Source organism: Sus scrofa, chromosome 17, assembly GCF_054392235.1.
Source record: "Sus scrofa isolate SSC_HxYL_T2T_F1_AM1 chromosome 17, Sscrofa_HxYL_maternal_Yorkshire_Landrace_v2.0, whole genome shotgun sequence".
Lineage (NCBI taxonomy): Eukaryota > Metazoa > Chordata > Mammalia > Artiodactyla > Suidae > Sus > Sus scrofa.
In genome coordinates this window covers 55,478,018-55,493,776 of record NC_139399.1, presented here as the reverse complement: position 1 = coordinate 55,493,776, position 15,759 = coordinate 55,478,018, and the positions used below count along the sequence as shown (strand labels likewise).

Below are 15,759 nucleotides of genomic sequence, written 5' to 3'. Positions count from 1 at the left end.
CTAGCCTGGGAACCTCCATATGCTGCTGGTGTGGCCCTAAAAAAAAAAAAAAAAGAAGTGGGGGAAGGAGGGGTGGCAGACCCAGACCGTAAGTAACATATAGTGGATGCCAAGTGTTGTCAGAGGAAGAGACAGGAGGAGGGGGCAGGGCAGACATCTGCCTAAGGACTTGATTTACAGGAATCCAGGGTTATACAACCCGGAAGGGGTGGGCAGCAGCAGGCTTCAATCCAAGGCCTTCAAAGCCAGTGGGTGGTCTAGGGACCACCCACAACACAAGCTCCTGAGGGGCCTGATAAAAATCGCTGAAGGCTGGGCTACACCCAGCCCAACTGACTTCACAGGGCCTGGACCTCAGGAATCCTCATTAATTCACAGGAGCCCCAAATGATTCCAATACAGTTTGGTTGGAAAACCACCACCCGGAGCTTTTCTGTCTCTCCAGCCCCAGCCTTGGAGATAGGGGATGGTTCTCAGGGCTCCTAAAAGGCACAAGATGATTCACTTTCACGGTCATGGAGATGCTGACATAAACACTCCCAGACAAACCCAGGGAGTTCTGGGAATTACAGTGAGATGAGGTTGGTGGGGGAAGAGGGAAGCAGGACACAGGGGGAGCTGCTGGCAGGAGTGGCAGGAGGTAGGCGAGTTTTATTTGGTTGCTTGGTTGTCTTTCTGTTGGTTGGTTGTGGAAGGTCCTGTTCAGGAACCCAGCAAACAAGCCCTAGTCCCCAGCGCCTCCCAGGCCTCAAGGACAGGAGGCAAAGAACCAAGGATGTAGACACTTTTTATTCCACAACCAGTAAATTCCACCTCCCACACAGTGATAACCAATTCTTGAGCTTGCCCAGTGATCCAGGCCAGGGCTGACCCACAGAACCTTCTGGGATGATGGAAACACTTGTCGAGCCGCCGGTACAGCGGTCACTCATCAGTTTTGGTGACCGAGCCCTTGAAATGTGGCTGGAACAGCTGAGGAAACGCACTTTCAATTTAAATTAAAGTCAAATGCCATGTCTCCGCTCATGCTTCCCGCACTGCACAGTGCAGCTCTGGGCCCTGGCCCAGTCCAGGGGTCCATGTGGTTCCGAAGCCACCTCTGCGGAGAGCAGGTGGCAGCAAGACAGGGAGATGCGGCAGCCGGGCGGCGTGCGGGGTCTCAGAGCGGCGGGACGCCCCGGGCGCGCCGGATCAGGTTGGCCAGCCGCTTCGCCAGGCCGCCCGTTCTGGGCTCCTCGATGTGGAAGGTTCGGGTGAGGAGATTGTAGAAGGAGCCGTAGCACACGGCCACCACGGTGCACGTGAGGCAGATGACGTTGTAGGGCATGCTGAAGTCCGGGGTGGGCAGGTTCACCAGCAGCGGCTCCGTGTAGAGCCGCACGAAGTGGCTGGAGCCGTCGGAGACTGGGAAGCTGCGGGCGGCCAAGCAGGGCGTGAGGCAGGACCGGCTGCTCCTCCCCATCGAACCCCCCCTACCTCCCCGCCTTGGGCTGCCCTGAGCCCATCTCCCTGGTAAGGGTTTTCAACGCTTTCTTAGCCTCAGAGCCTTTTTTTTTTTTTTTTTTAGGCCACATACATGGCATATGGAGGTTCCCAGGCAAGGGAGTCGAATCAGAGTTACAGCCGCCGGCCTACACCTGAGCCACAGCAGCAACACGGGATCTGAGCCGCGTCTGCGACCTACACCACAGCTCAGGACAACACAGGATCTCTGACCCACTGAGCAAGGCCAGGGATCGAACCCGCATCCTCTTGGATACTAGTCAGGTTCGTGATCCGCTGCGCCACAACAGGAACTCTATTTATTTATTTATTTATTTATTTTAATTTTCAGAATATTGCAAAGCCTCAGAGCCTTTTAAAGCTCAATGCATAAATGTGATCAAAGGAGAGCTAGGCTGTGCTGAGGGAGAGGAAAGGGACCCTGTCCTCCCTTGGCTGCCACTGCCTCTCCCTTGGCCTTCTGGTCTCAGCCTAAAGGCCATCTCCTCAAAGAAGCCCTCCTGGATGACCCACCAGCTTACTCCCCAGTAACCCCGAGCCCATCACCCTCTGGAACAGCCCGTCCCCTCTAGCCTGTGAGCACAAGCAGGGCGGCGGCAAGTTTGCTTTCTTCACCACTGCACACCCAGTGCTCTCTGAAGTTCCTGGCAGCTGATAAGCGCTCAATTAAATATTTGTTAAGAGAATCGATGAGGAAATGTGGGCTATACGTACTGCTCGTCTCACCAGCTAATTCTCCTAGAGGCACTTTAGGATCATTTCATAACGGTTGTACAAATATGGACCCCAAGGGTTTTAGTTGGGACTGAGTAAATCTACACAAGACTTTGGAAGAGGCAACATCTAGCCCCAGGCCACCCTGTGGGAACCTGACCCTCTGTGCTGGTGCCTCCCGGTCGCCGGCAGCTGAGGTCACACTTACAGCGTGTTGAAGAGGGGGCTCTCGTCCCAGTCCACGGGTTTGGCGGCCACCACGCTGGGCACGAGGGCGCTGAGGACAGAAGGGCTGCAGAGAAGCCCACAGATATTCCATGAGCCATGTTCCTCACGGGTCCTCCATCACCAGTAAGCCATGGAGAGGGTGGGTCAGGAGGCCGGGGGGCCGCAGGTGACCGTTGGGGGAGCCCACCTGACATAGAAGCCGTGGTTGGGGTCCGGGGTGTACTCAGTCCACTTCAGCAGCGCCCGCTCAAAGTGGATGGAGACCTTGGTGACCGAGTTGGCTGGCAGCTGAATCAGCATCTCCAGGAGGTGGGGCTGCAGCCGGTCCCGGGCAGGCTGGTAGTGGATATAACCTGGAGACAGGCAGGGCCCACCCACAGCTCTTTCAGGGCTCAGACCCCCTGCATCTTTTGTCCCTACCTATTGAGGCCCGGGGGCGGGCCCTGGATCGGGGTGCTGAGAAGGAGGGCTTTGGATCACAGAAGCCTGGCAGGCTCACAGGAGGGAGGAGGATCTCAGAAAAGGGAAAAGATGTTTCCAGGGCAGCCATCCCAGGACGTGTTTGACCTAATCCATCTTCGCATCCCCAGAACTGGGCCACCAGACATCAGGTGCCTCATGGGATGCAAGAGGAAGTCCACAGAACCACCTGGGAAGTCTTCTTGCCTAAAACAGCAGACCTAAATCTAATCAAGTTTCTTTTTTTTTTTGTCTTTTCTAGGGCTGCACCCGAGGCATATGGAGGTTCCCAGGCTAGGGGTCTAATTGGAGCTGTAGCCGCTGGCCTTCCCCAGAGCCACAACTCGGGACCTGAGCCAGGTCTGTGACCTACACCACAGCTCACGGCAGTGCCAGAGACCAGGGATTGAACCTGAAACCCCATGGTTCCTAGTCGGATTCGTTAACCACTGAGCCACGACGGGAACTCCTAATCAAGTTTCTACATCGAACCACCAATACTCCAGAACACACAAAGGATGGAGGAACGTGTCAAACGCGGGCAAGTCCAGAATGCAGAACATCCTATGCAACCAACGACCCAGTTCTGCCAACAATTAGAAAGAAAAAAAAAAAAAAAAGACTGAGGACTGTTTTATAGATTAAAAGAGCCTTAAGAGTTAACATATCCATTAAGATTTGAATAACAGGGGAAATGGGGGGGTATATACAGGAACTCTGTACTTCCTGCTCAGCTTTTCTCTAAACCTAAAACTGCTCCAAAAAATATTAAGTCTATTAATTTAAAAGAGAGAGAGAGAGAAACATAAGAGCCTATCAAGCAATTGTAATGTGAGGATCTTATTTTGGTCTAATTCGAACCAATTACAAAGTTATTTTCAGGACCACTGGAGAAACAGGAGTGATAATGATAGCTTATATATTTGCATACTGAAATTTTTAAAGGTGAATTGATACAAGGTCTAGGGTTTAAGATATTCCACAGAAAAATAAGAAACCAAGAAAATAAATAAAAGGACAGATGGAACAAAAATGATGAGAAGCTGTGGCACAGAATAGAGAGCCCGGAAATGAACCCACACTCACATGGGCAATTAATCAATGATAAAGGAGGCAAGAATATACAGCGGAAAAAAGACAGCCCCTTCAAGAAATGATGTTGGGAAAAGTGGACAGCTACGTGCAAATGAATCCAACTGGACCCCTCTCTCACACGTAACAAAAATAAATTCGAAATGGATTAAAGACTTACATGCAAAGCCTGGAAAGATAAAACTTCTGAAAGAAAACACAGGCAGTATGCTCTTTGACTTTGCAGTACTTTTTTGGAGATGTCTCTTCAGGCGAGGAAAACAAAAGCAAAAATAAACAAGTGGGGTTACGTCAAACTAAAAAGCTCTTGCATAGCGAAGCAAACTACTAACAAAGTGAAAAGACAGGCTATAGAATGGGGAAAAATATTTGCAAACGCTCTGTCCAATAAGGGCTTAATATACAAAATATGCAAAGAACTCCTACAATCCAACATCAAAAAAAAAAAAAAAAAAAAAAAAAAAAAAAAGGAAAGAAAAATCTGATTAAAAAACCGGTGTAGGTCCTAAGTAGACATTTTTCCAAAGAAGACATATAGATGGCCAACAGGCACATGAAAAAATGCTCACCATCACTAATCATCAAGGAAACCGTATATCAAAACTGCAATGAGCTATCGCTTCACACCTGTCAGAAAGGCTATCATCAAAAAAAAAAAAAAAAAGAAAGAAAGAAAGAAAGGCTATCATCAAAAAGACCACAACAGGAGTTCCTGCCATGGCTCAGCGGTAACAAACCTGACTAGTATCCATAAGAACGCAGGTTTGACGCCTGGCCTCACTCAGGGGGTTAAGGATCCAGCGTTGCCGTGAGCTGTGGTGTAGGTCACAGGCATGGCTCGGAGCTAGCATTGCTGTGGCTCTGGTTTAGGCCAGCGGCCATAGCTCCAGTTAGACCTCCAGCCTGGGAACCTCCATATGCCATGGCCCTAGAAAAGACAAAAAAAAAAAAAAAAAGAAAAAAAAAACTATCTTATTAGCCAGCAACTCCATACCTGGGTATTTATCTGAAGAAAACGAAAACATTAAATGGAAAAGACAAATGTAATGTTCACAGCATGATTGACAACATCCCAGACATGCACACAACCTTAGTGCCCACTGTTAATGACCAGATAAAGAAGAGGCGGTACATAGAGACAGCAGAATATTACTCAGCCATAAAAAGGAAGGAAATCTTGACATTTGCAACAACATGGACAGACTCAGAGAATATCATGCTAAGAGAGAGAAGTCAGACACAGAAAGATAAATACTATATGATATCACTTACAGGTGGAATCTAGAAAATAAAACAAATGAACATAACCAAACAGAAACAGGCTCATAGATACAGAGAATAAATGGGTGGTTGCCAAAGGGGAGGGGGTGGGAGGAGAAGAGAATTGGTGAGGGAGATTAAGAGGTACAAACTTTCAGCTGCAAAATAAATGACTCACAGGCATGCGATGTACCGTGTGGGGAATATGGTCGGTAAATTATGGATTATATTTGTATGGTGACAGATGGTAACTAGACTTATTGCAGTGATCATTTTGAAATGTACAGAAACACTGAATCACTATGTTTTGTACCAGGAACTAATATAGTGCTATAGGGCAGTTATACTTCAAAAATAAACAAAACCCACAGAAAAAGAGATCAGATCTGTGGTTAGTGGAGAGGTGAGGGGTGGGGGGAAGGGGAATAGAATGAAGGCAGTCCTGAGTACAGACTTCCAGTTCTAAAACAAGCGCTAGGAGTTCCTGTCGTGGCGCAGTGGTTAATGAATCTGACTAGGGACCAGGAGGTTGCAGGTTCAGTCCCTGCCCTTGCTCAGTGGGTTAAGGATCCGGCATTGCCGAGCTGGGGTGTAGGTGGCAGATGCGGCTCGGATCCCGCGTTGCTGTGGCTCTGGTGTAGGCCGATGGCTACAGCTCCAATTAGACCCCTAGCCTGGGAACCTCCATATGCCACAGGTGTGGCCCTAGAAATGGCAAAAAGACAAAAAATAAAAATAAAAAAAACAAGTGCTAGAGATGTAATGTACCATGTGATAAAGATAACTGACACTGCTGTACATTATCTATGAAAGTTGTGAAAACAGTAAATCCTAGGAGTTCTCATTACGAGAGAGAAATTTCTATTTCTTTAATTTAGTATCTACAGGAGAGAGTGGATGCTCACGAAACTTATGGGGGGTCATCATTTCATGACATACACATGTCATGTATGATAAGTCAAATGGTTATGCAAACACCTTGAATTTATACTGCGCTTTATGTCCATTCTATTTCAATACAACTGGAAGAAAAAATAAACAACAAATGAAAAAGAGGATACGCAGCTAGACTGCAGAGGTTGAGTGATGGGTTCAGGGGAGTTCATTATAGTATTTCATTTGGGTATGTGTTTGAAATTTCCCAGAGCAAAAGGTGAAAAAAAAAAAAAAATCAAACCAGAAAAACCTACAAAATACATAGGCAGGGTGTTTGAAGTAGAGATTTTGAAGATGGTGTGGTATAGATCTTGGGGCTGAAAATAAGTAAAGATTTTTTTTTTTTTTTGGTCTTTTTAGGGCCACACCCAAGGCAAATGGAGATTCCTAGGGGTTGAATTGGAGCTATAGCTGCCAGCCTATACCACAGCCACAGCAATGCCAGATCCGAGCCGCATCTGTGACCTATACCACAGCTCACAGCAACGCTAGATCCTTAACCCACTGAGCGAGGTCAGGGATCAAACCTACATCCTCATGGATATTAGTCAGGTTTGCTACCACTGAGCCACAGTGGGAACTCCCCAATACTCTGTTCTTCATGCTAATCTTTTCTCCATTTGAAAGTCTATGAATCATCAGAAAATAAAAAAAATGTGCCCAGAGCACAGGGAAGAAGGAGCAAGTAAGAGAAAAAGATAAGGACACGCCTGCCTTCATCAAGTTCTACTAAGAATCACCAGCACTACTGCTGGTGGGAATGTAAAGTGGTGTGGCCACTGAGGAAACCAGTATGGCCCTTCTGCAAAAAACTAAAAACAGAGCTGCCATGTGACCCGGCAACTTCATTCCTAGGTGTATTCAAAAGACCAGAAACACTAGTTCGAAAAGATACATCCGCCCCAATGTTCACAGCATCATTATTTACAATTGCCAAGATACGGAAGTACTTAAGTGTCCATCAACAGATGAATGGATAGGAGTTCCCTGCTGGCTCAATGGGTTAGGGAATCGGGCATTATCACTACTGTGGGACAGGTTTGATCCCTGATCCGGGAACTTTGGCATGCCATGGGCACAACCAAAAAAGCAAAAAACAATTTTAAAAAAATAGAGAATGGATAAAGAAGATGTGGTATATACACACACACTGAAGTATTACTCAGCCATTAAAAAGAACAAAATTTTGCCACTTGCAGTGACATGGATGGACTTGGAGGGCATTATGCTAAATGAAAGAAGTCAAACAGAGAAAGACAAATACTGAATGATACCACTTATATATGGAATCTAAAAAAACACAACAGGAGTTCCCGTCGTGGCTCAGTGGTTAACGAATCCAACTAGGAACCATGAGGTTGCAGGTTCGATTCCTGGCCTTTCTCGGTGGGTTAAGGATCCAGCGTTGCCGTGAGCTGTGGTGTAGGTAGCAGATGTGGCTCGGGTCCCGTGTTGCTGTGGCTCTGGCGTAGGCCTGTGGCTACAGCTCCAATTCAACCCCTAGCCTGGGAACCTCCATATGCTGCAAGATCGGCCCCAAAAATGGTAAAAAGACCAAAAAAATAAAAATAAAAACATACAACAAATTAGTGGATACAACAAAAAAGAAGCAGGCTCAGATCCAGAGGACAAACCAGCAGTTACCAGTGGGGGGGACAATATAGGGGTTCTGGAATGGGAGGTCCACATATTGGGTAAAGATAGGCTCAAAGATATATTGTACAACACAGGGGATATAGCCAACATGTTGCAGTAACTGTAAATGGAGTGTAACCTTTAGAAATTGTATACAGGGAGTTCCCGTTGTCGCGCAGTAGTTAATGAATCCGACTAGGAACCATGAGGTTGCGGGTTTGATCCCTGCCCTTGCTCAGTGGGTTAATGATCCGGCATTGCCGTGAGCTGGGGTGTAGGTCACAGATGTGGCTCGAACCTGGTGTTGCTATGGCTGTGGTGTAGGTCAGCAGCTACAGCTCCAATTTGACCCATAGCCTGGGAACCTCCATATGCTGCGGGAGCGGCCCAAGAAATGGCAAAAAGACAAAAAAAAAAAAAAAAGAGAGAGAGAAATTGTATACAAAATGGAGTTCCCTGGTGGCCTAGTGGTTAAGGATTCAGCCTTGTCACTGCTGTGGCTTGGGTTGGATCCCTGGCCTGGGAACATCTGCATGCCAAAGGTACGGCCAAAAATAATTTTAATTTTTTTAAAAAACAAAAATTGCATAAAAGAATTTTTTTTTAAATTATCACTAGTACTATGTGTTTTAACAATTTTTGCTAAAAACTACTTCCAGGTCTGGCATGGGAAGGCTATCCTTTCTAGTTCTCAAACTATTCCTAATTCTTAGGTATACCTGGGTCACTTTACTATACACCAGAAATTGACAGAACATTGTAAATCAACTATAATTTAAAAAAAATTTTTTTCCTTGTGTTTTTAGGGCTGCACCCACGGCATATGGAGGTTTCCAGGCTAGGGATTGAATAGGAGATGTAGCTGCCAGCCTATACCACAGCCACAGCAACGCCAGATCCAAGCCTCGTCTGCGAATTACACCACAGCTCATGGCAATGCAAGAGGCTTAACCCACTGAGCGAGGCCAGGGATCAAACCTGCGTCCTCATAGATGCTGGTCAGATTCATTTCTGCTAAGCCACGACAGGAATGCCTAAAAAAATTTTTTTTTAATAAATAAAAGTTTTTATACCATTAAAAAAAATAATAAAACTATTCCTAACTCTTTTCTTTTTTTTTTTTTTTGGATCCTAGTCAGGTTCATTAACCACTGAGCCACAGAGGGAGCTCCAAAACTATTCCTAACTCTTGATGCCTATGTAGACTGCTGAAATACTCCCGGAATTATCCTGAGAAATGAGGCTCTGGGGGGCCTGGAGGGAGAGGGAGCAGGGGTGGGAGGTGGGGCCTGGCTCAGGACTCAGTGCTCACTTGGTTTGTTCTCCTTGCCCTTGGAGGTGATGGTGAGGGTGTGCACGTACAGCCGCAGGTACCAGGGCACGGTGTCCAGCAGCAGCACCGGGAAGGCCCGGTACGGGTGGGTGTTGTACAGCAGCGTGCTCAGCTCCCCGTTCTGCAGCCCATAGCCACTCACGTACCGCTGGGCATGCAGAAAGGGCACAGGCGGGGCCTCTGTGCAGAGAAAAGTCAACAGTTAACAGTTCCCTGGGAAAAAAAAAAAAAGGTCATTCTCCACCCACACTCCCTGGGTCAAGTTCAGAGTCTCAAAGCCAGGGAGGGGATGGAGGAACACTTTGCTATCAGAAGTGGGAAACCTGCATTCTAGAAGCGTCCTTGTCTTCCCCGACCACAGCGATGATAACAGAATTACTCTTATTTACTAAGTACTTACATGGGTTGAGCTCTGTGCCCCTTCCAACCCAAACCAAATGGTCTCACGATATTCTGCACTTTTCCTTGGTAACACTGAACATAATCGCAATAAAAAATGTTTTGATTCCTGCTTCAACTATTAGGTGCTATGTTTCTCAAAAGCAGGGTATTTCTGGAGTTCCCATTGTGGTTCAGCGGGTTAAGAACCATATATAGTGTCTATGAGGATGCAGGTTTCCATCACTGGCCTCGCTCAGTGGGCTAAGGATCCGGTGTTGCCATGAGCTGCGGTGTAGGTCGGAGATGTGGCTTGGATCAAGTGTTGCTGTGGCTGTGGTGTAGGCCGGCAGCTGCAGCTTCAATTCAACCCCCAGCCTGGGAACCACATGCTACAGGTTTGACCTTCCATTAATTATCTCTGTTACTGTCCCCATTTGACTCCAGAGATCTGGGTCTCAACACATGCCTGTTATCTCATGGTGAAGGGCGGGACTGCGAGTCCTGCCCACAAGGTGAAATCGCTGTAGTCCCCAGTGGCCCAGCAGCCCAGCCCTCAACCCACCATTCTCTGGGGGTCTCTTCCACTTGAGCTGGAGGTTGAGGCTGCGTGAGTTGTTGATCACGGCCGAGTCCAGCAAGTCATAGACAGCATAGGTCCTCCGGGTGCCCAGGATGACATCCTGGTACGTGGTGAGGGGGAGCGGGTACACCTCCAATGTCTCATTGTCCTGGGGACACAACGGCAGGGCTGAGAAGCCAGCTGAGGCTCAGGCTAGCTGTGGGGGCAGAGGGTCGACGCGTGTGGCTGGAGATCTTGGTACCTGGCTGTAGCTGGTGATGTCCACGTAGACTCGGCTCTCGGCAGCCAGGGGGCAGGGCTCTGTGAGGGTTCGGGAGAACATCCGGAAGAGGGACCAGTCTGAGGAGCAGAGGGCGGCGATGAGCAGGGGTGGGACTAGGCCTGCTCCTCCGCACCGAGGGGATGGGGCTGGTGACGGGAAGGGAGGGATGTGCTGCTAAGGCAGCTTACCTTTCTTTCCCTGCCCGGTGACAAAGGCATCAAACACAACAGAAAGGGTCTGCCTCAGCTCCCAGGAGACGCTGGTACAGCGAGCATTCTACCACAAGGGCCAGAGGGCAGCAGTGAGGACGTACGACTCCCCCAAGCACACAGCCCCAGGGACGCCTACCCGGATTCAGTCTCTTGTCTATTATAAATGTCCCCATCCATCGATTTGCTAGCGTTCTGACTGAGCTCTTGACCCAGTGCCAGCAGCTTTATGCGCATCAGTGGGATGAGCCATTGCCAACCACCGGAGGAACTGATACTACTGTTAATCTCATTTGACAGAGGAGAAAACTGGGGAAATAAAACGACTCACTCAAGGTCATGCCAGCTGGTGAGTGGCTGAGCGAGCAGCTGCCCCCTGCACGGCTATGGCTGTTAACCAGCATGCTCCACAACAAAGACTGGGTGAACGCTTGCCAGGCAAAACCTCGGTTTCCCTGGCACGTGGCCAATGCCCTGAAGCATCATTACATCTCCCGCTACTGGCTCGGCCCTCCACGGACCCTGGGCTACGCGTCTTACCTGCACCTTCTCTCAGAGCCTCTGGGTGGCGCCCACCCCTGGCCCCACGACTTACTCTGCATACAGGGCGCATATGCACTGCCTGGGAGTGGTAGCTCGTGTGGAACAGGCGATCAGCCTTCAGCAGCACCGAGAGGCCCGCCTGGAGGAGGTGGGGAGGGAGGAGAGGTCAGTGGGGGACCCGAGCATGGGGTAGAGGCCATCTGTCAGGTAGTGAGGGGGCATCTGGCAACTCCATCCACCCTCAGGGGCTCCCACTGGTCTTCAGGCCCCTCTGGCCTCACCTTGGAACTGCAGGGCAAGAGCTTCTTCCACGGGGTGAGGTTCTCGGTGCAGACAACCTCCCGTGGCAGCACCGCATAGCGCAGGAAGGAGTGATCCGTGCCTAGGGGGACAGAAGCCTGTCTGGGGAGGGCCTTGGGGCCCCCCTCCTCGGGACCCACACTCTAGAGTGTGGTGTACACACACATACGTACACGTACACACACACACACACACACACACACACACACACACACTCCAGCACCACTGCCCTAACAGTCCCAACCGGGGTAGGGTAGGGTGAGTGCCCTCCTCCCTCTAGAAGAAGGCAATGCAGAGACAGCGGGATCTCAGAAGGCTTCCTGGGGGCCTGCACACAGAGGGGATTCACAATCTGGCGGTGCTGAGGAAGGAGGAAGCAGAGGAAAGGTTGGGGCTAACAGGTAATGGGAAGCAGGAAAGGGCCGCGGAGGCTGTCTCACCATTGGCCAGCCCCAGGGGTTTGAAGGAGGCGGTGGGTGTGACAGTGTTGGTGGAGTCGATGAAGTTGAGAGAGGCGCAGAAGATCCCCGAGAGGACGTTACTGAGCTCCTTCCAAGATTTATCCACACTGGATGGAGACACAAACCCGCTCTCTGTCCCAGGCTGCGTCTGCCCCCTCCCTTCAAGCCCGCAGTGGCTGCCAAGCCGTGAGACTGGCCGGCTGCTGGAGCTGGAAATGCCCCCACTTGGCCTGCGCCCTGGGTTGCCCCTCTCAGGCCCTTCTTCCTCCCTCTCCTGCGGACAGCCCTGCATCCCCACAGGTCTCTGCTTAGGTGGTTTCTCTCCTGCCTGGAAATGCCCTCCTCACTCCTCTCCACCCACCTCCAAGGAAGACCCCCTCTTCCAGGAAGCCTTCCTGCCCTTTCAATCCCAGCCTCCTCCCGGGCGGCCACTGTTCTGCCTCTCAGGAGGGCCCTCCTGGGAAATGACTGAGTGGCAGCAGCCTCTTGTCCTAAGCATCTTTTCTCCTCAATTAGGCGGGTGGGCAACCTGAGGACAGGGAGGAAGTCTGGGTCATCCATGTACACCCCACAACACTGTGCAAAGTGCCCCACACCCCAGAGGCCGAGATCAGCTCACTGATCCACCCTGGGGTGTGCTCTGCTGGGCAAAATGACATACTTCGCTGTGAATACCCTGAGTGAGTCGTGGTTCTACCTTCAGGGTGGGATGTCTCACTGAACAAGGGAAAACAAGCATAAGCATCAAATGAAATTCGGTGTCAGAAAGACCAAAACAGAGTTGCTCTTTATAGTAATAATAGAATCAGATTAGAATTCTGAACATCAGCTCCATATTATAGGCAATTATGAAGGGAGATGTGACAGCGGAACGGTTGGGAGAGAAGGCAAGGAAGCCAGAGTTCAGGCAAGAGAGAAAGGCTTCGCAAGTTCAGGGGCTTGCTCCTCATTTGACCATCACCTTGGAGCTGTCCTGGGGTCTCTCAATAATACTCTGTTCAGAGCTTCCCAATTGCTCCAATCTTTAGGCCTCAAATAAAGATGGCAAACTGCAAGTTCAAAAGCTCTACTCAAACCATAGTCATGTTTCATTTGATATGCACAACATTAACCCACGTGACATTTCTTAAATTTTTAAATTACTCGCTGATATTTAAATTTGGCAAGTTTCACATTAAAATCCAGATTTCTGATATTGCTCAAAAAATGAGAGTATCAGATGACAGCAGGCTTCTATTCCCACATAGCCACATCCATAGGGGCTGAGTGGCAGCTGTCCTCCAGAGCTCGCCAGCCTGCTGCAGGCCCCACCTCTCTATTACTATCCTAATTTTTTTTTTGTTTTTTAGGGCTGCACCTGAGGCATATGGTAGTTCCCAGGCTAAGGGGTCCAATCAGAGATACAGCTGCCGGCCTACACCACAGCCTCGGTAACGCGGGATCTGAACCACGTCTGAGATCTACACCACAGCTCACGGTAACGCTGGATCCTTAACCCACTAACCAAGGCCAGGGATCTAACCCACAACCTCATAATTCCTAGTTGGATTCATTTCCTCTGCACCACGATGGGAACTCCCTGCTATCCTAAATTAAAAAAAAAAAAAAAATCACGTATGAGCTACTGATTTCCCACAGGGGGGTTAAGAGGAAATGTGGTCCAATTGCAGTACCTAACCCCACCCCTCGCCCAAACAAAAGCAATTTTTCTAATACAGAAATCTGGCATCTTGTGGGCCAGTTCTAGTTCACACATATTTTGTTTAGTCCTCACGACATTTTATTATTATTATTATTATTTTTTTTTTTGGTCTTTTGTCTTTTTAGGGCCAAACCCACGGCATATGGAGGTTCCCACGCTAGGGGTCTAATTGGAGCTGTTGCTGTTGGCCTATGCCAGAGCCATAGCAACGCCAGATTCGAGCCACGTCTGCGACCTACACCACAACTCATGGCAATGCTGGATCCTTAACCCACTGAGTGAAGCCAGCGATCGAACCCCCAACCTCATGGTTCCTAGTCGGATTCGTTTCTGCTGCGCCACGACGGGAACTCCTATTATTATTATTATTATTATGTGAATGAATGTCTTTTGGTTATCCATGGAGGAAGTTCCCATTGTGGCTCAGCCGTAAGGAACATAACTAGTATCCATGAGGATGCAGGTTCTATTCCTGGCCTCGCTCAGTGGGTTAAAGATCCAGTGTTGCCATGAGCTTCAGTGTAGGTCACAGATGCAACTCAGATCTGGCATTGCTGTGGCTCTGGCATCGGCGGGCAGCTGCAGCTCCGATTTGACCCCTAGCCTGAGAACTTCCATATGCCATGATGCGGCCCTAAAAAAAAGGATCAAAAAAAGAGGGGGGGGGTACCGAATCTGCCAGAGCTTTCTATTGCCTCTATAGATATATGCACATGCTACCTTGGGTCTGGAAGTACTGGGGAAAAAGGTATATTCAGCAAAGGCAAGAATGCCCCCAAGTCAGAATATTTCTTACATCCAACGCCAGATTTACCCCCATGGAATTGCTGCCAAGGGCAGTAGTAGGATGACAACACCTGCCCAGCCACATTCCCACCAAGGCCTGCCGCAGGCCTCAAGGTGAGCACTCACTCAGTGACAGTGTCTTGGAACCAGACCCAGAGCTCTGCACCTGACGGGGCCTGAATGAAGGGTGTCCCCCAATATCGAGTCCTCCAGAAGCCTTGGGTTAATGACAGGTGCAGCTCCCGCAGAGAATACTTGGAGATCAACTGCCCCAGGGCTTTGGGGAAGAGCCTATAATGAGACACTGGAGAAAAGGGAGCAGGTGAGTGATGATGATCCTGGAAGGAGGGTTCTCAGACACTCCAGAGAAACAATACACCCCAGCTCTGGGTTCAGAGGAATCTAAACTCCAGACCAGATTCAGTCACCTACTAGCAATGTCATCTTGGAAAGGTGCCTTTACCTCTCTATGCCTCCAATCTCTTTTTCATAACCGTTCACAGAACTTAGCACTGCGCCGAGCACCCAGGATAAATGGTCACCTCAAATTGTACCATCATCAGTGTTGCAACAGAGGGTTCTAACTAAAGGTTTAGAGTGGCAGCCTGGAGCTGCGGAAAGAGCACTGGACTAGAAGTCAGGAGGAGTCACTCCCCCTCTCCAGGCCTCAATTTCTTCATCGGTACGATGGGATTGTTCAACAACTATTCTATCCTTCCGCGAGGACCCTGTTTGTCCGGCCCCACGACCAGGGGCCAGAATCTCATCCAGGAATCAGTCCCCGCCCCCTAGGCTAGCCTCCGCCCCACTCCCAGCAGGTGTCACAGTACCTTTCTCCCATCAGCCTCCTCACCTTCTTCCCGCTGCAGATCCAAATCCCAGCGCGTGCGGAACTGGAATGTGGCGGCTACGTCCCCAGAAGGCAGCGGGGTGATGACAAGCTCCTCCCGCAGGCTATCGCGTGGGGATTCTGCCTGGCTCCAGCTGCCAGGCCCCAGGAGCAGCAGCACCGACAGAAAAAGCGGCACCGCCGCCGCCATGCCTGCGGCTGCTTCCGCCTCCCAGTAGTCCCGCCCCCTTGGATGGCCGGCCTCCAATAGGAAGAGCGTAGGAGAAGTGACTTCCGGTGCCATCCTGAAAGCGGGGGTCCGGCTACCAGAGCAAACGGCCTAGATGAGCCCCTTCAGGACTGGTGCGGGTAAAAGGATGCTGAGCCGGCACGATGGGTGGTGGGCACGTGAGGTGGCTCGGGCCTGGACTGAGGACCCCCTTCCCCGCGAGAAAGTGCTTAATAATATCGAGCGTCGCTGCAGCCATTGTCCCTCCGCTATAGTTGAAGAAACAGACTGGGTTCGATCCCTGGCCTCGCTCAGTG

The 15,759-nt window shown here is 49.8% G+C and overlaps 1 protein-coding gene across 4 annotated transcripts; it reads right to left on the bottom strand.

The window, feature by feature from the left end:
• Nucleotides 1-770: 770 nt before the first annotated feature.
• PIGT (phosphatidylinositol glycan anchor biosynthesis class T) lies at nt 771-15,454 on the bottom strand. Of its 4 annotated transcripts, none has more exons than XM_085004026.1 (12): nt 15,238-15,454; nt 12,258-14,688; nt 11,876-12,003; nt 11,417-11,517; nt 11,188-11,274; nt 10,572-10,659; nt 10,363-10,460; nt 10,104-10,269; nt 9,140-9,340; nt 2,633-2,798; nt 2,426-2,509; nt 771-1,412 (listed from the first exon to the last, which is right to left on the bottom strand). In XM_085004026.1, the coding sequence occupies exons 2-12, from the start codon at nt 12,455-12,457 to the stop codon at nt 1,160-1,162; spliced, it is 1,572 nt and encodes a 523-aa protein (XP_084860152.1). In that variant the 5' UTR covers nt 12,458-14,688; nt 15,238-15,454; the 3' UTR covers nt 771-1,159. The 4 variants fall into 4 exon arrangements, with proteins under 4 accessions (XP_084860152.1, XP_003360061.3, XP_084860153.1 ...); XM_003360013.6 differs by having other exon boundaries at nt 14,511-14,688; XM_085004027.1 differs by lacking the exon at nt 12,258-14,688.
• Nucleotides 15,455-15,759: the final 305 nt, after the last annotated feature.